Below are 23,440 nucleotides of genomic sequence, written 5' to 3'. Positions count from 1 at the left end.
TGCCAACTCCTAATCCAAGTAAGGCTCCTGAATTTAATGGTTACATGACTGGAGAAGTATAAGTTTTATGTTTCCTGCCTAGCTGAATATACATCCATGTTTCTATAGATTTAACCAGGATTCAAATGCCACTTTTTTCAAGTGTGGCATCATTAAAACCTTGTAACTCCCTGTGCGATAAAAGTCTTGTAATTTTAACTTGCCCTTTTAAAATTCTAATTTACAGAACTGTCCTCTGTACAGAAGGGCTTGATAATTGCCTGTTTTTCACCTGGTGCAAAGTGGGCTTATGGTCCTGAGTAAGTTCAGGTTAAACATCCAAACTCGCATATGGGAAATGAAGAAAATGAACTCTGTCTCCTTTCATCCACTTCAACTTCTGCAGAGTCCCTCCCTCAAACACATTTCAATGATCAATAAAATCTTATGTTTCTAGGCAGCTTCTGGGGCCCAATTTCTTTAGAAATTAGGCAGCTCTTTTGACAGACAAGCTAATCTGATTTGTAGCACTTTACCTCACCAAGAAAAGTCTTCCTACACACTTCTGAGGCGAGCAAGCGCCAGGAGGCAATTGACAAAGGCAAAACATTTTCTCTTGGCGATCCATCTTGTCTGTCTTTTCGGCTACACCAGCCATGTCTGAAGCCCTGCCGACAAAACCCAGGCCCTAAGGAGACAGGCTGTCTGCTCCTCACACCCTTTCCAGGAGTCTGCCTTAACTCAGCTTCACACTTCATTGGCAGAATCCCCTCCTCACACCTTTGCAAGTCTCACCTGCAAAAAAACAAACCAAAATGCTCATTAAACACCCACCCAGGCACCTTGTGTCCACCACATGGACCCAATCCAGTGGCTCTCAAACTTTTTTCAGAATGAAAATTTGCTAGTGCCACACCCATTTTTTGCGTGTTCAGACCTTTAAACCTCCCCCTTAAACGAATTCACACAATACTCATAATTTTGGTTTGGTTTTGGGCAGAATTTAGGCCACAACTTTATTGATTACAGCAAGTGAGTGGTTGTATAGGCTCTGGTTCGACTAGCTCCCTGCCATGCAGGTAGCGCTGACCCAGGGTTCCAGCATAGGTCAGCCAAGGGTGAACACCCGGATAGGCGGAAAGCCAGGGACATGCTATGTCCGTCCCCCTGGACTCAGCCACGGGCACAACCCCTCTCAGGGTTGACAAAACCATTGAGTCCCTGAATTCCTTTAACAGAATACTGTACCCTTCACATAGGGATGGCGAGAACATTCCCCCATCACCTGAACCATAGCCTATCCGCAACCTTAAAAGTTGTGACGATTTGCTACGCGGCAGGCGAAACCCAAATGGCACCAGCCAATTAGCCAAGTGAGGAAAATTCCTGCCGTGCCCTGCCCTGTCCCAACAACAGATGACACATGACGGCATAGCAAGGTCAAGCACACAAGCCCTAAATGTAGGGAGAGGTGGGTGGGTGTTCCGATGCACGCACCCAAAGAGGAAGCTCTGGGTCATGTGCATGGGCATATATAGGTCCCTTGATCCATTTAGCTTGCGTCCCATTGGCCTGATTGAACCCAGCATCAAGGGTGTTGTGGCTGTCCGATCCTTCCCACCCACAACACAAGGGTTTGGTTGCCAGGTCTCGCCGCAACACATGCTCTCTTTAAGGAAACACATTGGAAAACAAAAAGGAACAACAACTAGCAGTGTTTGATTTATAATATAGGACACAACTGCTTTATAATATGATCATGGGAAATCCAGAAACTATTTAAAAAACAAAACTATGCAGCTATATAAGAGCATGAATCATTCCTGAAATCAGTGCCAGATTTACGTATAAGTCAAACAAGCTAGCTAAAGGGAAAAACCTGGGTGTACATTTCCAAAATATAAGATAAAAAACAAATAAAATAAAACCGCTACATACAGCAACAGTGTTTTGTGTTGTGTAGGCTCCTATGATGTAAGTAATGGGCCCCGCCTGCTAGACTGCTCCCTAAAATATCACTGCTTTTCTAATTTCTGTATATAGGGACTGGTTGCATGGACTGGTTACATAGTAACATGTGGCTTTAGATACCTATTAGGTCCATAAATTACCATATAACTGTTATTACAACATCAACACACAAAAAACCAGCAACAATTTGTTGTTGACAAAGGACAGCTGGACATATAAAGGGCCCCATTACCTTCAGTAGCTTAGGGCCTCATCAGACCTAAATCCGGCCCTGGCTGAAATATATTGATAAACAAGTCTCTTACATATATACCTTAAGCATGACTTTAACTCCATGAGAGGTATGAGCTTGCTTTTGGTGTGCGATCTCATTTGTATTGGGTCTAATAAAAAGGAAGGAACGTTTGGCAAACCCTCACCATGATCAACTTCCACCTGGAAACCTATGTCCCCACTGTGTGGATCCAGAATTGGCCTCCACAGTCACTTACGGACTCATTGTTGAGACCATTTTCATGGAAGACAATCTTACGAGTGATCGCCAAAGAAGAAAAAGATTAGGTCTAATTTGAGACTGTTATGAAAAAATGTACCCCAAAATGCGTTGCCTTTTAAGAAGGACAGACGTGGGTCGGAAGCTCCAAAATTTGCACTAAGTTCAGCTCCGCCGGGAAAATGACAGAGACCACACGATGCTGTCAGGAAAAACAAACTGATCCCTTTATTGCAGAATGCAAAGCTACAGCTGTAGGGTCCCTGCCTCTGGAAAGAAGGAAGGAACCCCGGGAAATGGTAAAGTCCCCTTATATACCCTCCTGTCCCTGCATGGAAATCTCTGGACTGGGAGGGAGGGGGAGACAAGGGCAACGGGTGGGGGATCGGATTAGCTGGGTGCGGAGATGACTTTTCCTTTCAGATGGAGAGATGTCAATCGCTCTTCTCCTGTCGCTGATGGTGCTCCCTGTTGTTTGGCAGGAAGGGCAATCAGTCGAGATGGGTGCAGAGGTGGGGCAGTTCCTGGCGATTTCCATGGGGTGGAAGTCCGCCCGGCAGTGTTTTCCTCCAGGCCATGGAAGGGTGGGCTACGTTGAGGATGGCAATTTATTTGAATAAAGTTGTTCCAGCTAATCCCTCTATTGTCCGTGTGTCCTTGAATGGGTATAGGGTGGTAGTAGGGCAAGGTTCAGGTGGGTTGGGATCATACAGGGTTCATACAGAAAATATACCTGGAAAACATACCTAATGCAGGGATTTCTAATTAAAAGGTAGCAGTCCTGACATATACAGTTCTAAGATATAAAACAGCAATTCTAATACAGAGGCAGCGGATAGAGATTTCATGGTAAGAGAACATATAATAGGCTGTATTATTAACTTGAGTAGAAAAGTTTAACTTTGGATTTGGGCGGTTTCCCCCCCCCCTTCTTCTGGAAACATTGTTTTGTTCTGGGCGGAGGGGAGGTGGAGAGGGGAAATGTGTGAGTTTATGCTAACTGTTGTGCATATGCAGATCCTTAAGCCTTCCTTCAGGCAGGGTCGCGTCCTAGCTGGAGGGGTGGGGAGACAGGGAAGATGGCATTGAACAGGATTCTGGGTATTGCAGCTGTCAAAATTCTGTCACCCCTCTCTGTTCATTAATAATGGTGTCCTGCAACCCCCCCCCCCAATATGATTTTATAACAAGACAAACTCTCATCAACACAAAGAAGCCTCTCTCTTTTGTTTTTGTTTTTGTTTTTCGGCAGCTGAACGCATTTTATTTAAAAATTAAGACACGTAAGAGCGCTTATACAAAGTGTTTTGTTAAAAATGGACCAAGTTGCAAACTAGGAAGGTCTGAGAAGCAGCTTGCCATCCACAGCCAGCTAAAACCAGAAACCCCAAAAGTGCAGAAGGCAGAACCCCTTTTTTTCCTTCCCACCCCCTTTTCGAATATCACCTCCTTAGCAGCAATCCCAGCAAACGCCTGTTTTTTTTTTTTTTTTTTTTTTGCTGGCTGTCCATCAGTTCATTTAAAAACCAAAGTGTCCAATAAAAAACAATGCAGGTTTATTCCACCATTTTAAAAAATGAAGGATTTCCTCTTTAGAATACATAAGACATTCAGGTCAATCATTGGCCACATCTCACTATAAAAGAATCAAGAATTATAAAGGCTTTGGCCCAAGAGGTCTTCAGGTTTGAGCAGCTTCTCTTTTCTGTTCTTGATGCACTGAAACGTTTAAATGTTTCTTTGCCATTCATCCCCTTTGGGAACCACGGGCTTAATCCTATCAAATCACTTAAATGGGCTATAAACAAACACCTCCCCCCCCCTTGGGGGTTTCCATCAGATAAAACGAACAGAGCCCTGGGGGTTGGTGGGTGGGGGTCGTGCAGATATAAAGCGCCCCACACCCTGCCAAGGTTTGCTCAGATCTGTAAAGAGACCTTTGACTCTCTGCGAGGCATCCTCACGTTACGGAGGCACCAACGATGCTCCTCGCGGCCGCCCTGCTCGCCTTCGCCCTGCGCCGGGCGGCGGGGCTGGACCTGGGCTTATCCACCAAGTGCGTCGCCATCCCCACGGACATGGCCATGTGTCACGACATCGGCTACTCGGAGATGAGGCTCCCCAACCTTCTGGGCCACGTCGGTTTGCCCGAGGTCGTGGGGAAAGCCGCCGCGTGGCAGCGCCTCGTCAGCACCGGCTGCCACCCGCACGCGCGGATCTTCCTCTGCTCGCTCTTCGCACCAGTGTGCTTGGACACGTGAGTACCCGTAGTCCCGCGGCCGAATCCGCGTGGGCCGACGCGGCGCCGTTCACACGTTCAACTCTCGCCACTGCGTGCAATGGTGTTGGCTGGAGGAAGATTTGAGTCCGGGGTGAGGGTGGAGTGGCGCCGACAGCCCGGCTGGTGGCTGCCCCCAACTTGGGGGAGGAAATGGGGAAGGAAGGCCTCTTCTTCCTCGATGCCCTCTCTCCGGTGCGTTTTCAGACGTGCGCGGCGTGCCTGCCTGTTTTGCTCCTAAGAACTGCCCTGCTTCCTCGACAGCTTCATCCAGCCTTGCAGAAGCATGTGCGTTGCGGTCCGCGGCAGCTGCGCTCCCGTCTTGCAATGCCAAGGACGCCCCTGGCCCGGCAGTTTGGACTGCAATCGGTTCCCTGCGGATGAGGATACGTGTCTTGCATCCCTCGGCAAAGAAGCTTTGCGTGGTCTCGGAGGTACAGCTATAAAAGGGGGGTTTGGGTTGCATGTACTGTACTTGTGACGGGTCTAAGTGGGGTGATGCTAGTTTTCAGTGTCCTCATTGTTGCCCTTGCAGAACTCTGCAGGAAAGGAGAAGGGAGTCCAAAGTAGAATTGGTTGTCTCTTGCTCAGGCTCTGCTTACGGGTGGCCTCCCTGCCTTCTGTGCTGCCAGTTTTATTGGGCACCAGATACCATTGTTTCACACACTGGTACATTCATATCCTACCTTTCTCCTCTTGAGGTTCCCAGACTCACAGCAGACTGGCAGCCTCACCCTTTCTGTTCTTGCTTGCTAGCTTGCTGTTGCGTTTTTTAAATTTCATTTTAATTTTTTTTTTTTTAAAAAAATGTGCTCTCCCATTTGCCATCCCCCAGGAAGGATGCTTCAGACTTTGTTGAATGTGCTGCTTAGTTCTCAGGGGCTAATACATTACAGCCCCGAAAACAGTGTTTTCCCGCTGTAGAAAAGAAGCTTTGGGAAGGTGTGATGGAGAGGAAATGGATGGAAATGGACCCAACCCTCTCTTGCTCACCATTTCCCAGCTCCAAACTGCCCCTCTGCCCAGAGAGGTTTCTCTCTCACGGGTGGTTTTCTCGCCAGTCTTTCTGAAAGTGCCTTTGGTGCATCTCGCAGTTAGAACCTGAAATTTCATTGCCAGCCCAGCAAACACAAATTTCCTGGGCAAGATTAGCTGCCCAGTAGGCAGATATGGGACGCAGGTGGCTCTGTGGTCTAAACCGCAGAGCCTAGGGCTTGCCAGTCAGAAAGTCGGCAGTTCGAATCCCCGAGCTCCCATTGCTCGGTCCCTGCTCCTGCCCACCTAGCAGTTCGAAAGCACGTCAAAGTACAAGTAGATAAATAGGTACCGCTCCGGCGGGAAGGTAAATGGCGTTTCCATGCACTGCTCTGGTTCGCCAGAAGCAGCTTAGTCATCCTGGCCACATGACCCGGAAGCTGTTTGCGGACAAACGCTAGCTCCCTCGGCCTATAGAGCGAGATGAGCGCGCAACCCCAGAGTCGTTCACGACTGGACCTAACGGTCAGGGGTCCCTTTACCTTTTAGGCCAGGGGTCAGCAAACTTTTTCAGCAGGGGGCCGGTGAACTGTTCCTCAGACCATATGGGGGGCCGGACTATATTTGGGGGGGGGGAGAATGAACGAATTCCTATGCCCCACAAATAACCCAGAGATGCATTTTAAATAAAAGAACACATTCTACTCATGTAAAAACACCAGGCAGGCCCCACAAATAACCCAGAGATGCATTTTAAATAAAAGGACATATTCTACTCATGTAAAAACATGCTGATTCCCGGACCGTCTGCGAGCCGGATTGAGAAGGCGATTGGGCCGCATCTGGCCCCCGGGCCTTAGTTTGGGGACCCCTGTTTTAGGCAGATTGCTACATATTGTGTGGCACAATGACACGATTGCTTATCATATCCTTTGGCATATTGTTGGTGTTTGAATTTTGCTTAAGGGTTTAAACCATGATCTAAAGCTTACTGGAAAACTACCATTTAAACCATGATCTAAAGCAGGGGTCAGCAAACTTTTTCAGCAGGGGGCCGGTCCACTGTCCCTCAGACCTTGTGGGGGGCTGGACTATATTTTGGAAAAAAATATGAACGAATTCCTATGCCCCACAAATAACCCAGAGATGCATTTTAAATAAAAGGACACATTCTACTCATGTAAAAACATGCTGATTCCCAGACCGTCCATGGGCCGGATTTAGAAGGCGATTGGGCCGCATCCGGCCCCCGGGCCTTAGTTTGGGGACCCCTGATCTAAAGCTTACCGGAAAACTACAGTTTATGTTTGGAAACCTTGATTTTGGATCACACATGGAATCATGAAGAATTGAAGTTAAGTCCATGAACCTAAATCCAATGGCTATCACAAAGAACTAAAGAAGCTGCTTTATACAGAGGCAGACCATTGATCCATCTAGTTCAATATTGTCTGCTCTGACTGGCAGCAGCTCTCCAGGATTTCAGGCTGGAGTCTCTCCGAACCCTACCTGGAGATGCTGAGGGTTGAACCTTCTTGTGCAAAGCAGATGCTCTACCTCTGAGCTAATTCCTCTACCTAAACCTAATTCCACTTACCTGGGAGAAAGCTCCACTGGATTTAATGGAACTTAGTTATGTGTAGAGTATAAATGGTTAGAATTGTGCTGTTGGAAATCACTGGGTTAAAGCTGACCAAAAGTCCAGAGGTACCGTAGCATTATTATCAATTTGCGATGGGGTGGAAGGTTCACAGGCCATGAAGGACTTGCTCACAAATTTATTGACAGCTGCACGAATTATTATAGCCAGGAAGTGGAAGGGGCAAGCAGAATATAAAATGGGAGCATGGCATAAAGAGGTGTGGGATATAGCTATGAATGATAAATTAACATCTGCCATTAAGGTAAGATGGGGAATACGCAGGAGAAATTATTTTGAGGAGATATGGAGGGTGTTTGTAGAATTTGTACTGTTAAAACGGAAAGGGGTCAAACCATCGCAGGAAGTGTTGAAATTTTGGGAGGCTGGATAGTTACAATGGAATGGTCTCTGTGGTGGGGTGCATGTTTTTATTCTTATTTATTTATGATTGTTACTTTTTCAAAATAATAAAAGCAAATAAATAAAAATAAAAGCCTTTTAATATAAAAAGAAAAGAAAAGAATTGTGTCGTTGGATATAATTCCTAAGATATAACAATTGGCACATATGCTGCTGAAGAGTTCTATCTGACTGGGATAGATTTGTCGGTAGAGCTCCTTAATTTCAGGGTCATGGGTTCGAGCCCCACGTTGGACCCAAAATTCCTGCATTGCAAGAGGTTGGACTTAGACTGACCCTCGTGGTCTCTTCCTATGGGCTTATCCTATAATATACAGATCCCCTAGCTCAGCTTTATCTTCCAAGTTGTCAAAAAAATGTCTTAAGAATTCTCCAGGAGATCTCCAGACATGACAGGTTTGTTTTCTGTAGGACTCAAGTGCATGCCCCCATGACAAATTGGATTTCTCTCCTCTTCCCGCCAGCCTTTCCGAAGCCTATCTGCCAGACTTGCCCAGCCGTTGATGAGCTCTTGACGCGCAAGAAAGTGCTAGACATTTTTTGTATCGGCAATTTTGGTAAGTTATTATTGGCACAGTTAGGATCAAGGCATCCCTGGGATGGGCTTACTAGCGTCTGCACCTCTTCTCTCCTATTTGCTATATTTATACAGGAGAAGCGGCACACACACACAAACACACACGTTATTTTTCTTTCTCTCTCTTTGCAGCCGCAAAGGTGAAACTATCTAGGAAACGACCTGCATTTGGAGCTCAAGAATATAACATTGACTGTCAGGTGGAATTCATTAACCAGGGTTCGCTCTTGCCTTTCGACGCTCGCAGTGCGATTATGCAGTGGTTTCTGATCAATGAAAACTGTACTCAGCAACTGGTCCATGCCCACCGTCCCAAGGTGTATCTCATTGTGGGGACCACCGAGGAAATGAGCATCGTAGTCAACCAGGTGTATCACTGGCAGAAGTGGGATTACAGGCTGACCCTGGCAACACAGAAACTGAGGCATCGCAAATGTGCGTAACTCTTCATTATCCAGCTTCCAGCATTCGTGAAGGTTTAGTGCCTCAGTCCACTGAATCCAGGAGCGCATGCAGAGGCCCAGCATATTCTCAATAGGCCCATTCACTTCAATGGAGGGAGCTAATCTAGAACAGAAGGCATATGAATGTGTTCCTTTTTGAAATGTATGGAGAAGTTGCGTCGGGGCGGCTTAGGCTGTGTACATATTTGGAGCTCCCATTCCTGGAATAATAGGTGCAATGGCTCAGGGCAAAGGTGTCTTGTAAGATCCAAGTGTATCATAAACCAAACATCAAGCCTTACCTCTTTCTGAAGTGCGATAGAACAGATATAAATGTTTACTTGTGCTGTGGACCCTGAGTATTTTCCGTGGGATCACATCCACGTTATATATTTAAAGCACAACACTTCCGCCAAAGGATTCTGGGAACTGTAGTTTGCAAAGGGTGCTGGGAATTTTAGCTCTGCTGGGGTTCAGTTATGGTTCTCGGGATTCTTTTTTTGGGGGGTGGGGGGAAGCTGTGATGGTTAAAGTGCTACAAGTATCTGCTGTGACCGTAGTTGCAGTTGCTTGTGGCACCATGCCATGCCTTCAGAACATTTGGTTGTATCATATTGTATAATATTTAGAAAACTATAATAAAATTACTAATAAAATGCATCAAGCCTAAAGAGGTCTTTTTTTAGATTTAGGTGTTTGGGTTTAGATTTCTTTGGATTTAATCACATGTGATTTTGCTGGCATTTACAATTTATGCAAACTACCACCATCTGCTTAATGCAACATGTGTCTCCCTAAACCGTTTCACATGAAAGAAAAGAGTTCAGGGGCTGGAAGGGATCTACAATGTCATCCGAGTGGCATGTGCACCCCTTACATTGCTTTGTGATTGGCATTTATGACATTAATGCTCTGCTGCTCTTAGGAGCAATGCTCAGGTCTTCTGGGCCCAGAGCACTATTTATATGCAAACCCTTCCTCTGAGGTATATGATCCTTGGCCAACAAAGTCAACCATGTTGACTACGTCTGCTTATATGAAATTTGAGGGGGAAAGAAATAGCAATATTGTTCCACAAGTACACTCTAAAAGTGGTGTACAGGGCTGGACTTTAAAACGATATACAGTGGTACCTTGGTTCTCAAATTTAAAACGTTCCGTAAATCCGTTCCAAAACCAAAGCGCGCTTTCCCATAGAAAGTAATGCAAAATGGATTAATCCGATCCAGACTTTTAAAAAACAACCCCTACAACAGCAATTTAACATGAATTTTACTATCTAACGAGACCATTGATCCATAAAATGAAAGCAATAATCAATATACTGTACTATAAAATAAATAAGACAGTACTGCAGATGATAAAAAAAAGTTTTTTAAAAAATTCTTACCTGCACTGATGATAGTCGTTGTTTGGATGGGGGGTATTTATCCATTTCCGCAGTCACACAATCAATCAATCCGTCGCTGAGCTGGGTTCCACACAGTCAGAAAAACAAATTAACCGAAAAAGCTTCAAAAACAAAAATGCAAAATAAATAGCAAAAACAAAAGCGCCAAACTTAATCTGTTCCAGAAGTCCATTTGACTTCCGAAATGTTCAAAAACCAAGGTGCAGCTTCTGATTGGTGCAGGTGCCCCGGAAACAATAGCCAACAGCCGCATTGGACGTTCGGCTTCCGAAAAATGTTCGAGTACCAAGGCGTTTGAGAATCAAGGTACCACTGTACCACATACTACCACATTAAAAGTAGATTCTGTATTTACAGAATGGGAGAATGCCCCAAAAGCTATTCCCTGTAGGATTTTTTTAAAAAATGCACATCAAGCAATGATTCTTGTTTGTGAGGCCCACTACCCTCAGTCAAAGGTTCAGGTAACACATATTTCAACTAGGAACGCAATGAAACAGTTCAGACACCACTTGCAAAAAAATAGATTTAATACCAAACTCCCTTCTCTAGTTGCCAGTTCTTATGTAGCCAAAACAGTACAACCCACACACAAGAGGTAGATATTGGCCAGCTTGAGGGAACTCCAAGGTTTGCAGAAGTATGCAAATATTTAGGAGGGGAAACAGTACTCCGAGGTGATCTCCTACCTGTACGACAAAAAAAACAAAAAAACTCAGCCCGGTGAAAAATGGGCACATTGTGACCGCAGAATGCCAACTAACTTGGAAGTGAGAAATGGAATATTCTAGAAGAGGGCTTGACTGGAAACCTGAACAGTCTATAGCGTATTTCACACTGTAATATTTTGTTATAGCCAGGCCCCACCTGACACTCCTAGATTCAACATCTATGACAGGCAAATAATTGCCTGTGCACGTATTAAATACTTGCTAGTTAAGAATCCATGGAGATATCAACAACGGAAGTTTTTCCTTGTGGAATTTGTCTTTGAAATTTACCACAGCTCCAATTACAGTCCAAATTAACCCCGGAAACAAGAAATAGCTGTTGATAGGCAATGACTCTCTCCTGCAAACATCTTCTGCGTGCATCTGGAAACAAGCAAAGGGTGTTGCTGCTTACAAAAGGGATTTTGCTGCCTAAAGCAGAAAAGCAGATGTAAAAATATGAAAATAACAAAGTGTAAGAGCCAATCTGAAAACAATTATGGTATAAAAATGATAAGAATATAATAATATCTAATTTAAAGAATGTAACATTAAGGTATAATTTAAAGAATGTAACATTTAATTCAAAGAATGTAACATTAAGGTATAATAAGCAGGAGAAGTTAATGTGTAAAGAACAAGAAAAGAACAAGAAAAGGAACAAGAAAAGGAAGTTGAGGGAAGTCATGGGGGGGGGAGTTTGGGAACTGTATTTTACTTTTGTCTTGATACAATGTTATTGTGATGAATATAAAATTGTAAAACTTATATTAAAAAATTATTTGTGCCTGTCTTCACAACAGATCCCAGCACCAGAACAAACTCTTGCAAGAGACGAGTTTGGGAAACTAAGGCAGACAGTTTTTATTATGTATTTTGTGGTGTTATATCTTGATTTTATTCCGTGAACCGCCCTGAGACCCCTTCGGGTGTAGGGTGTGATATATCAATTCAATCAATCAATCAATCAATGACGAGAGACTATGTTCTAGGCCCCATATTTATTTGTTCGTTTTTCCTTATTGAATTTATAGGCCGCCCTATAACTGGGGTGGGGTGGGGGGTTTGTGGGGTGGGGGGTTTCCTCAGGACGGTTCACAGAATAGATAAAATAAAAACAGATAATTTTTGGGGTCTCGATGGCATCCACCTGAGAGCTCAAATGTGACATTGCTGGTGTCCTAACTTTTCCCTCAGATCATCTTCCATACCAGAGGACTGGAAAGTAGCCAATGTAACACCAATTTTTAATTTAATTTATTTTCCCCCTTTGAATGGCTTTCATAAGAGAAAGGAGGAAAGCCAGGCAGGAAAAGAGAAGGGGGAATTTTAACATATACAAGAAAAAGTATTGCTCGAAATCAGGGATGGGAAAGTATGGCCTTCCAGATGTTTATGACAAGAGAGGGGCCAAGGTTGTGTGCAATTCAGGGACAGATTTTCTATGTGGGAGGCAGGCAGGCAGGCAGGTAGCTGAATGTTGTGTTTGGGAAGTTTGTTTACATATGTTTGTTAGTTGTAAAGGAAGTCTGTGTGTGACTCATTGCTCTTTACACCTAGGTCTTAATAGCTACGCTGGAACATCTAACTACAGGTTTGAAGCAATGCCAGTGTGACTTAGTTGGCCCGACGACTGTAGTGGAAGACAGAGAGTGAGAAGAAGTGAGAGGTTTGCTAGTCCAGCCTTCACCAGCCTGGTGCCCTCCAAACGTTGCTTGATTCAGTTCCCATGATGGGAGTTGAAGATCAACATCATCTGGAGGGAATCGATATCAGATGCTAGGGACAAAAATCAAGGACCCTAGTAAGGCTGCCTTATACAAGCGGCCTATTTGTCTAGGGTCTCTGCCTAACCCTTTCAAATGAACCCAGGACTGCACCTGGGACTTTGGGCAGGCAAAGCATGTTCTTGACTCCACCTCTGATCTAAGGTCCCTCTCCAAAGAAAATGAAAGATCTGATCCGAGATCTCTGGCATCTCATCTCATTCAGCCCTAAGGCCATCTTGTGAATACAGCCCTGGAGCATGGGGGTAGCCGGGGGTAGGTAAAGGTAAAGGATCCCTGGACGGTTAAGTCCAGTCAAAGGTGACTATGGGGTTGCGGCACTCATCTCGCTTTCAGGCCGAGGCAGCCGGCATTTGTCCACAGACAGCTTTCCGGGACATGTGGCCAGCATGACTAAATAACTTCTGGTGCAACAGAGCACATGGAAACGCCATTTAGCTTCCCGCCGCAGTGGTACCTATTTATCTACTTGCACTGGCTTGCTTTCTAGGTTGGCAAGAGCTGGGGTAGAGCAACGGGAGCTCACTCCATCGCGGGGATTCAAACCACCAACCTTCCAATCAGCAAGCCCAAGAGGCTCAGTGGTTTAGACCACAGCACCACCACTGGGGGGGGGCAAGGGCGCCAGCTGCCCCCATCAAGTAAATAAAAAATACCTAGCCGACTGACCAACTGGGTCACAGATAGCTCAGTTGTGCCCCTCACATAATATAAATCCTGACACACACATCCAGCATAAATCCTGGCTACGCACATGCCCTGGAGGCTTGTGGTTCATAGCTTGTCCTGGCCACTGTGTTTCACAATTCAGAAGAGGGAGTGGGGGCAGCTATTGCCCTCATATCTTGCACATGGAGTTAGTGGAGACATCTATTTGACCATTGTTAAGATGGATGCTCCTGGTCCCCATATCTTTCTGCCTTGGGGAGAAAATCAGCATGGGAACAATTGTTTTGGGAAAAGGTAAAGAGATAAGCAGTCTCTCCTGCTGTTGCTCTTCCAGCCTAAACCTTCAGTGGATCTATCTATATCTATCTCTCTATCTCTCTGTCTATCTATCTCCTGCATTGCAGAGGGTTGGACTAGATGACCCTCAGGATCCCTTCCAGCTCTATGATTCTATGAAAGGAACACACAACTGTGTCATGTAAGTTGCTGGAAGCCACCTTGAGTGGCTGGGGCAACCCAGTCAGATGGGTGGCATATATTATTATTATTATTATTATTATTATTATTATTATTATTATTATTAGTCTTAGGATCCAGTTGCCATCCTCTTAGCAGTATAATTCAATGTCTGGAGGGGTTTCAGTAAAACCACAAATGGGCCTTGTGAAACCATCAGGGATAACCACTTCATTAAGACACAAGCTTTCATGGACCGCAGTCCATTAAACGTGTAATTGCATCTTCCAAAATGGACTGGCGGCCATGAGAATTTAAATGTGCTCACCTTTAAGATAGCAAACAGGATTCGGATGTTAACATAGGATAGTGAATGGTCTGTAGTCTTCTTATTTGCGCTTCCCTTTCCCAGGGCAGGGGTCGGCAAGGTTTATCTTGCCTGGGTCGGATTGGTCCCGCAGAGATCCCTCCGTGGGCCGGATTGCGTGTGTGCAGCTGCAATTTTCGGCATCCACATGAGCGCAGACATGATTTTCGGCGCTGCAGAAGCGAGTCCCCACACCGGTTTAGCGCAGCGCGCAAGCAGGCAGCTTGGCTTGGGGGTGGCTCGGGGGCCGGTCAAACGGCCTCAACAGGCTGCTTCCGGCACATGGGCCTTAGGTTGGTGACCCCTGCTTTAGGGAACAACACCTTGTTTCCTTTGGGGAGGGGGTGAACAGTTCTATAATGTTTGAATTTATCCACAAATGTACAAATTGAGGACAGGTTCCAGAGGAGTTGGGCCTAGGCAGAAGCCACAACTTAACACATATACTGTACAATCAGCAAATCCCACTGCTCCCAGATCAACTATTCCATTACAGAGATCCAGAAGTCAGCTAAGTCCTCTTTCCGTGTCTAAAAAACTGCAGTGCCTCCCGCCTCCTGTATATACAGCATTAACCTTTAGCTGTGTTGTTGGGGTGGGGGAGAAAAAGTACGCCCCTGTTTGAAACAAAAGAATGCAAGACCCTCCAGCTATTTCCTAGCTATTGAGAGAACATCTAATGCCCATTTAGCCAGCAATCTCCCTAACTAAAGAAAAGTATAGCCAAGCCTGCCAGACTCTTGGATCCCAATTGAGACATCACCTGAAGATCTCTGGCTATCAGCATTCATTTTCCAAGCTGAAGACTCTGGGCAGTTATTGCCTTAAATGGGAATAACTCAGCGATAGTTAGTGTTACACTTAAGGGAGCCTCACTGTTCCATCACTTTTTGCACTATTCAGATGGCAAACACATCAGGGCTGTAGGGGGGAAGCTGGTATCCTCAGGAAGAATTCTATCTATCTAACATCTAATGTATATTCTGCTTGGTTGCAGTAAAACCACAGAGTAGTTTATAAAGAATATTAAAATAATCAATAAAAACAGTTAAAAACAGCTAAAGATAATTAAAATGAACAGTAAAATAAATTAAAACACACCTACAGCTATGTGTCTGGAGAGACATGCCCAGTGCTTTTTTTCCCTAAAAAAAGTTTAGGGGTATTCTCATGTTCCTACTCATATTGAAATACTGCCCCTCAATGAGGCCAAACTTAGATGCACAAAATGTTTAGGGGTATGTGTACCCCTGTGTCGTCTCCCCCTCACCCCCGAAAAAAGCACTGGACATGCCTAAACAAAAGTGTCTTAAGCAGGGGCCAAAATGTGCTTGATGTCAAGTGACAGGGAGTTCCAAAGTGTAGGTGCTGGATTTCTTACAACGGCGAAGCAAGTATCACGTGACGCCTGGCCAAAACCATAATAGATTCTGGCTTCGATAGTGACATGGAGCTGTGTGATGAGGTTAAGGTGGGCAAGTTCCAATCCCTGTTCAGCCATGACAGTGATCTGGGGCTGGTTACTGTTCTCTCAGCTACCTCAGCATAGCTGCCAAGTTTTCCTTTTACTCGCGAGGAAGCCTATTCAGCACAAGGGAATTTCTCTTTTAAAAAGGGAGAACTTGGCAGCTATGTACCTCAGGGGTGTTGTCAGGATAACATGGCGCAAATGCACACCCCACTCAGGCTCCGTGGAGGAAAGATGAGGTGAGAGAGAGAAAAAATGTAACAGATGAACCTTCCTTACACAACTTCCTCTCCAAAGTGGCCTTGAGGAGGAAAGATGCTTTTAAATGCTCCTCCCTCCTAGGCAGTAATTGTTGACATGACTATAACTCCCATCTGAAGAGTTGGCTTCATCAGAGACTCAACCCACTTCTCACCCAGCAACAATGCAGATCTTGCTTGCCACTTGCTTCCTCTCAGCACTCATAGCCAGAGGTGAGTATCCCGTCCTATGGAGGTAGAGTTATATCTATTCTAGAGCATCTATATCTATATCTGGGTGTGGGTATAATATTATTGTCGCCATCCATCTGTCTGGAAGACAATGGAAGTGTGCACCTTTCGTGGTAAAGTCAAGCCGTTTGAGAGCTACAGCGATCGCAATATGGGATAGACATGTTTTGTTGCAGCTGGGGCAGACAAAGATGTCCGATTGTGCTGATGCTGGTGTACCATGGCATTTCTTCTTTCTACGCTTCTCCCAGCAGTCATTCCTCCTCTGGTATATAATGTACGGCTAACACATGCTTTCTCCGATGGCTTGTGTGTAAATGTATGTGTGTTTGCATGTGTGTGCTTAAGAAGCAAGGATTCTCTGACACCCTTTTCTTTAAATATCCCCACTTAATGCTGTTTGCTTTAGAATATTATAGCTCTACAGGAGATAATTGTATGTTATAGCCTTCATGTTCTGTTTGTGGAGTTAGCCATGGTGCTGGTCAGGCCCTGTGTGGAGCAAGATATGGGACTAGCTAGACTTTTGGTGCAATCCAGTCTTCCTTTCTTGGGCTCCTTGATCACTGCAGATGGTGACAGCAGTCACGAAATTAAAAGACGCCTGCTTCTTGGGAGAAAAGCAATGACAAACCTAGACAGCATCTTAAAAAGCAGAGACATCACCTTGCCGACAAAGGTCCGTATAGTTAAAGCTATGGTTTTCCCAGTAGTGATGTATGGAAGTGAGAGCTGGACCATAAAGAAGGCTGATCGCCGAAGAATTGATGCTTTTGAATTATGGTGCTGGAGGAGACTCTTGAGAGTCCCATGGACTGCAAGAAGATCAAACCTATCCATTCTTAAGGAAATCAGCCCTGAGTGCTCCCTGGAAGGACAGATCGTGAAGCTGAGGCTCCAATACTTTGGCCACCTCATGAGAAGAGAAGAATCCTTGGAAAAGACCCTGATGTTGGGAAAGATTGAGGGCACTAGGAGAAGGGGACGACAGAGGACAAGATGGTTGGACAGTGTCCTCGAAGCTACGAACATGAGTTTGACCAAACTGTGGGAGGCAGTGCAAGACAGGAGTGCCTGGCGTGCTATGGTCCATGGGGTCACGAAGAGTCGGACACGACTAAACGACTAAACAACAACAGACTTTTGGTGCAATCCAGTCTTCCTATGTTGTTATGTTCCTAATTTTCTAGAAGACATACATTCCAGTTATTATGTATTGCATCATGTGTATATGTGTGTGTTTCAGCAAGAAACAAGGAGTGAACATGGTTATCGGTGCATCTGTTTTGAAGTCAATGGTTTATCACTTTTAAATAAAAATAAAAATATTTTTACTGTTGTTGTTGCTTTTTAAACTGCTTTGCAGAGCTGCGTATGCCTATGCAGCCTGACCTTCACCCATAGGAAAAACCTGTTGCCTTCAGGCACATTAGGAAACACTGGCTCATGGTTAGCATTGAATTAACTACCATTCCAATTGTCTTCCACACAAAGAATGGTGGTGGCCCCATTGCCTCAGGCCACAAACATGTTCTGGGCTGGCCCTGTGCAGAATAAATTATGCAAATTCTTGCAAACCTACCTTATTTGCAAAACGTCGCTGGTTTCAGGATGCTACTTTCCCCCTGCAGGACTTAGGTGGTTTGCTTTGTTTTGAAGCTTAAGAGTTATACACAGATCTGTCAACAATCTGGCAAATTAGCCTTAACTTAGAAACAAGGACTCGCCCAAAGACAGCAAAAATGTTTCTTAGCTGATGCTGAACAGGTATGTGAACCAGGTGAGCAAGTTATGGCTGGTGGCGATGTCGTCAAGTCAGCTTAAGAGACGGATGGTGGTAGAACTCATCCCTTGTCTCTGAAACTGATGAAAATCGAAAGAAGCGCCTCAAGGTGTTTTCCTAATATATGTGAGGTAAGAAGACGGCCTCTCTATCATGGCTTGTTTAGCTTTAAGTTTATGCAAATGCTAGGAATTAATTATACCCAGTCTACATTCTCTCCCCCCCCCCGCATTCTTAAAAGCATGTGCAACTGTATACACACACCCATAATTTAAGTATGGGGACTGGTTTTGATCCTGTCAGACAAGTGCATCTGGTCTGAGAGGAAACTTCATCCTTTAAAGCTATTTAGGTCCGGACATTTCCTTCCCTGGAAAAACAGAGAGGTACAGAGAAATCATAGGAAACTAGTACAGTAAAACCAACTGACTTAATATATTTCCTATCTTTTTTCCTTTTCCTTTTCCAGGGACTGCTTTACAATGTGAATCTTGCACAGGTCTAGGCCAAAACTGCACTGGTGAAGTGGTGACTTGCCCCCAAGACCACAATTTCTGTGGCATCACTTTGTTTGAAAGTGAACTTTTTGAAGGTATTCGTGAATTTTTTTTATTTTTTTTGTGGCAGTGGTGGGACACATCCATGATTTGTTGTTGCATATTGGTGAGGGTTTACTATTGGTGCCTCTGCCACTGGAAGGCCTGCGGATGACTGTCTTCTTAAGGGCCTCATCTGTGGTGGCCCCCTCTCTCCATGGTAATTCTCTACCTTAGCAGAACCAGTCAACTAGGGGTGTAATACTTTCCTTTTTAAAAGCACTCACACTGGGTAGAGCAATACTAACTAGGAAAATATGGCTGGAAAATAGTCACCAGATTCACACCAGTGCAAGCCATTTACACTGGGGCAGGGGACTGGATCCCATCCTTATCCCTACCAACCGGTGTAACAGGGCATGAGGAGTGAACTGTTAGGTGACCATCAGCTCATGAACTTCTACAAAGGACAAACCATGGTAACAACAAACCATGGTTATCCTGGAGACAACTAAACCATGAGTCCAGGCTCTGGCAACACACTAAACCAAGGCATGCTCAGCTCAGCCTGGTACAGCAGCAGAATGGCTGTGGTTTTAGACTTTTGTATTTTGTTGTGCTGCATTCTATTTTATTGCATCATGGTTAATTTTGTAAGTGTTTCAGAGTGCAATATCGGCAGGGAAGGGGATGGCGGAGTCGCTATGATGCAGAGGTTAGAGAGTTGGGCTAACTCTCAGCTTAATCTACCTCACAGGGTTGTTGTGAAGTTGAAATAGAAGGGCGATTAATTATGTGTGCTGCTTCAAAGTCCTCTTTAAAAAGCTGGGAGACAATTGTGGTAAACACATAAGAATGCAATTATTATTATTTAAATGTAAATAAAAAAACCCACATAGTATCATTGTGCGAGGGGCCTGACAGCAGGGGCCTCTAGTTTCCCCAGTTTTCAGTAATATATGATTTTATAGAAATGATTCGCTTTTGAGCCTCTGTGCTATGTGCATCATCCTCACCATCCGACAGGAAGTCTCACGTCTTTCTCCCCATGCCTTCTTGCAGAAAATGTAAAGGTTAATGGCATTATTAAGAACTGTGTTTCATCCAATTACTGCGAAGCCGGTTCCGCTGATATTAACTTGGGTAAAAAGAGAAGATCGAGGACCAGTGTTTCCTGCTGTGAGACAGATGCTTGCAATACAGCCTTTCCTGCCAAATGTAGGTATCAGTTTCTCCTGTTCTTCTCTGGTCCCTTTTGCACACCCAACTGTATAGACATGCCTTGGAGCTTTTGTTGAAAGACAGGTTGCCAGGATAGGCTGGCCTAAGGCATTTTCCCTCTCCCTTTAACAGTATATATATAAAGTAAATGTTCATAAATGTACAAGGTACATAAATGTACAAGTGGTAGCTTTGGTTGCAAACGGGATCCGTTCCGGAGGCCTATTCGCAACGTGAAAAGCCCGGAACCTGAAGCACCGTATCTGCGCAGGTGCTCAGCGCGATCTGACGTTTGTGCGCATGCGCAAAGTGCAATTTAGCGCCACTGCACATGCGCGAGCGGCAAAACCCAAAAATAACTCTTTCCAGTACTTCCGGGTCGTTGCAGAATGCAACCTGAAAAACGTAACATGAAGCAAACATAACATGAAGTATTACTGTATATAAACCACATGTCTGAAACAGTACAGAACAATCCTGAAGCCATTTTGACTCTCCCAAATTGACCTCAAATATTTCTCTGCAAGGAGGAAGGAAACGGGAAAACCTCCCCATTGCCTCTTTGCTCACAAATCCTGTCTTAAGGGCGTTTCTGAGTATGAATAGGGTGAGCCTGTGACCTGAATTCAGGAACTGGTTATTTACCATCACAAAAGAATGGCTAGGATGCCAGGTAAAAGCAATCAGTGACCATTATTAGGTATCCTGGCAGACATATTCTCTGGTTGGCCTCTGTTATTTTCCTCCTACTGATAAAGAACCTACATAAGGACTCTATACCGGCTCTTGGGTACCCCATAAGGGAAAAGGAGCAGTTTTTTTCTTATAACAATGGGGAAGTGCCAGAAAATGGGGTCCCCTTAGCAAGTTTCCCCCTCTTTGGAATCTCTAGCTTCACGTAAGCCTTTTTCATACTTTACGACTCTTTTTCTCATGCCACTGTGCAGCACAGTTATATTCGCAGCACCCAGTAATGTTTTCAGGAAGTTGACTTTTTCTCTGTTGGTTCAGTGAAGCGTTTGGAGACCAAACTCAACGGCTTGCGGTGCCCAGCCTGCTATGCTTCCTTTTCTGACTCATGCAGTGATGAAACAGTGGACTGTGTTGGATCTGAATCTCATTGCATTGACTTAGCTGGATTCATACATACAGGTAATTTATTCATACTCATGCATGCGTGCATTTGGTTTGGGTTCTTTCAGACTTCAGTCATTATCTTCATATCATAAACACAGTTCAGATGCCTATTCCCCCGCCTTAAAAAAAAATCTGGCAGGAATTTCAAGAAGTTCTGGAGGAGCAAAAGAGTGGTAAATTCTTTTTACCATGCGGCTGAATGCAACAGATGGCTCTCAGCTTCCCATGCCCACGGGAATAAATTCTCTTTTGGCTTCCCTGCGAATGAAATTCTAGTTTTATTTTATTTTTTAAAATTATTACATTTATATCCCACCTTCCTTCCAAAACATGTAAGCTCTACCCAGACTCACACTTGCTTAGCCCTGGGAAATGGACTGTATTTATTAACTTCCAACCAAGCATGAAATATCACCTGAATTAGCCAAGGCACCAAGGTTGTTCCTTGATTATGGGCTGTTCTGTTGATTCTGATGTCTACTGTGTTGTTGTTTTCCTTTGCTGTTTTTTTTTTTTTAAAGAAACTTGTGTCCGGATTTTTGCTTCTTCAAATATGGCAACCCTACTATAAAAAATGTAACAGTTAAGTCCAGTCATGAACGACTCTGGGGTTGCAGCGCTCATCTCACTTTACAGGCGAAGAGAGCCGATGTTTGTCCATAGAAAGTTTTTCCGGGTCATGTGGCCAGCATGACTAAGCCGCTTCTGGTGAAACCAGAGCAGCGCACGGAAATGCTGTTTACCTTCCTGCCAGAGCGGTACCTATTTATCTACTTGCACTTTGACGTGCTAGGTTGGCAGGAGCTGGGGCCGATCAAACGGGAGCTCACTCCATCGCAGGGATTCGAACTGCCGACCTTCTGACCGGCAAGCCCAAGGCTCATTGGTTTACACCACAGTGCCACCCACGTAGAAAGCAACACAATAAATATTATTCTATTCTATATTGTTGTAGTATTGCATTTGATTGTGAGATACCTTGCAACTTTTAGGAAAGAGGCAGGATATCAGTCTATCCAAACAAAATAAAAATTCCCAGAAAATCTGCCCTCTGTTCTTGAAAGTGTAAGGGGGGGGGGCCTGATCTTTAGATGATTAACTGCTGCCCTCTTGTGGCTGACAACCACCTTATTATATTCTCTCTTTCCAATACCAGGGGAAGCTACTGGGAAAGTTGCTATGAAGGGTTGTGCTACACCTGCCGTCTGCGCTCCTATTTTGGGAGGGGCAGCAACATTTACGGGGATCAGTTCGGCCATCACGAACCTTGAGTGCAGAGCAGCCTCCGGCAGCACAGCCAATATGCCTCTTGGACCAACTGGGTTCCTCCTTTCCACCGTTGTTGGTTTTTTTCTCATGAAGCTCTGTTCCTAACTTACAATCTGTGTGCATTAACAAACGGACGGAGGTGCTAAGCCGAGGCTTGTGTTGAAAGCTTGACAACTCTCTCTTAGCATAACTGGATGACCTGAGCATTTGCTCTTGCGCGTGTTAAGGACTACGGGGCAAGCATTGATTCCAGTTAATCGATCAATGTAACAATAAAAGTGAGAATTGCAGCCACAGGTGTACTAAAGACTGAGTAGAGTGCTTTTCTCTCCACGGTGAAGGTCTGTTCACAAACTCCTTTCAGGCTGTGTCTGCTTTGGACTTTGGCCAGATGAACTAAGCTGGTAACATTCATGTCATCAACACCAAGCACTAAAGCCAATGCAAGCCCTTCCTCTACATCAGCTTTCACCTGCATGTTCATCTAAAGGAATATGTGCCAACATCTAATTGACATTTAACAACAATAGCAAACCGATTAAATATTTGCTTGAATAACAATTTGGCTCCTTACCCATTCTTCTGTCTGACCGATCTTGTTAAATAGCAAAATCAATAGTAAAATAAAAAACGAAACCTGGGAATATCGATTCGTTTCTTGTTGGTTTCAGCTTTGGGGAGGTTATGAACCTTCTCTGTGTGTTTTACAGCCCCTTTTTGGATTTCCAATCAATATGATTGTTTGATGGGTTGCAACAATTATCAATTGTACTTCACATCTTAGTTCCTTCATGCTGAAACACAGGAAAAGAGCATTCGTGTTAACTAAATGGGCATGTGAAATATCTGGAAACGGCTCTTAATTGATCCAATTGCTTTAAAGTATTTTTATGGAGCCCATAAGTTCAGAACTTGAAATGAAATGCATGTCCATTTCTATTTGCCCATGGCCCCAAATTGGATCATTCCACATGTGTGGGTTATCAGAATCAAACTTTAGCCTGGTTCATCCCTGTACCATGTATAAAATCTTTAGGATGAAACTAGGCTCACCTGAGTAAATACGTATGGCCCCTTCATGTAGTGCCTGATGCTATAGCATTGTTGAAAATATGTGTGTTTGGACCTCACTGATGTTTGGATGGGAGACCACTGGAAGCAGCACTGAGTTCCCAAAAGGTTCCGCAGGATAGCAGCCTGAGACGATGTCAGAACCAGCCCTGTTTTTATATCTTTGTGTTATACTTTCTGCTACATGGCAGATTTGGGTGGTATTGCAAGAGTACAGCAACTTCTGCCCTGTAGCCTGAAAGCTGGACCACATCACAAGACAGCAGATAACGGGGAGGGATGTTTC

At 44.6% G+C, this 23,440-nt stretch overlaps 2 protein-coding genes across 2 annotated transcripts; both read left to right on the top strand.

Annotated features, from left to right (window-relative positions):
* Nucleotides 1-4,425: 4,425 nt before the first annotated feature.
* Nucleotides 4,426-8,778, top strand: LOC118091106 (secreted frizzled-related protein 2-like). Its single transcript, XM_035127747.1, has 4 exons — nucleotides 4,426-4,700; nucleotides 4,986-5,155; nucleotides 8,223-8,315; nucleotides 8,468-8,778. Exons 1-4 carry the CDS (start codon nucleotides 4,426-4,428, stop codon nucleotides 8,776-8,778), a joined length of 849 nt encoding a protein of 282 aa, XP_034983638.1.
* A 7,277-nt stretch (nucleotides 8,779-16,055) lies between these two features.
* LOC118091396 (phospholipase A2 inhibitor and Ly6/PLAUR domain-containing protein) lies at nucleotides 16,056-22,705 on the top strand. Its single transcript, XM_035128362.3, has 5 exons — nucleotides 16,056-16,119; nucleotides 18,390-18,512; nucleotides 19,519-19,674; nucleotides 20,689-20,829; nucleotides 21,971-22,705. The coding sequence occupies exons 1-5, from the start codon at nucleotides 16,071-16,073 to the stop codon at nucleotides 22,186-22,188; spliced, it is 687 nt and encodes a 228-aa protein (XP_034984253.1). The 5' UTR covers nucleotides 16,056-16,070; the 3' UTR covers nucleotides 22,189-22,705.
* The last annotated feature ends 735 nt before the right edge of the window (nucleotides 22,706-23,440 follow it).

The sequence above is a fragment of the Zootoca vivipara genome, chromosome 9 (assembly GCF_965207765.1).
Source record: "Zootoca vivipara chromosome 9, rZooViv2.hap1.1, whole genome shotgun sequence".
NCBI classification, from domain to species: Eukaryota; Metazoa; Chordata; class Lepidosauria; order Squamata; family Lacertidae; genus Zootoca; species Zootoca vivipara.
This window is presented reverse-complemented; position numbering and strand designations above follow the sequence as displayed.

Bases quoted from the DNA above. Each gene is read 5' to 3' on its own strand.
- LOC118091396 (XM_035128362.3), top strand. From the start codon at position 16,071: ATGCAGATCTTGCTTGCCACTTGCTTCCTCTCAGCACTCATAGCCAGA. The intron at 16,120-18,389 runs GTGAGTATCCCG...TTCCTTTTCCAG, and splicing joins CTCAGCACTCATAGCCAGAG to GGACTGCTTTACAATGTGAA. The intron at 18,513-19,518 runs GTATTCGTGAAT...GCCTTCTTGCAG, and splicing joins TGAAAGTGAACTTTTTGAAG to AAAATGTAAAGGTTAATGGC.
- LOC118091106 (XM_035127747.1), top strand. From the start codon at position 4,426: ATGCTCCTCGCGGCCGCCCTGCTCGCCTTCGCCCTGCGCCGGGCGGCG. The intron at 5,156-8,222 runs GTACAGCTATAA...TCTTCCCGCCAG, and splicing joins AGCTTTGCGTGGTCTCGGAG to CCTTTCCGAAGCCTATCTGC. The intron at 8,316-8,467 runs GTAAGTTATTAT...CTCTCTTTGCAG, and splicing joins TTTTTGTATCGGCAATTTTG to CCGCAAAGGTGAAACTATCT.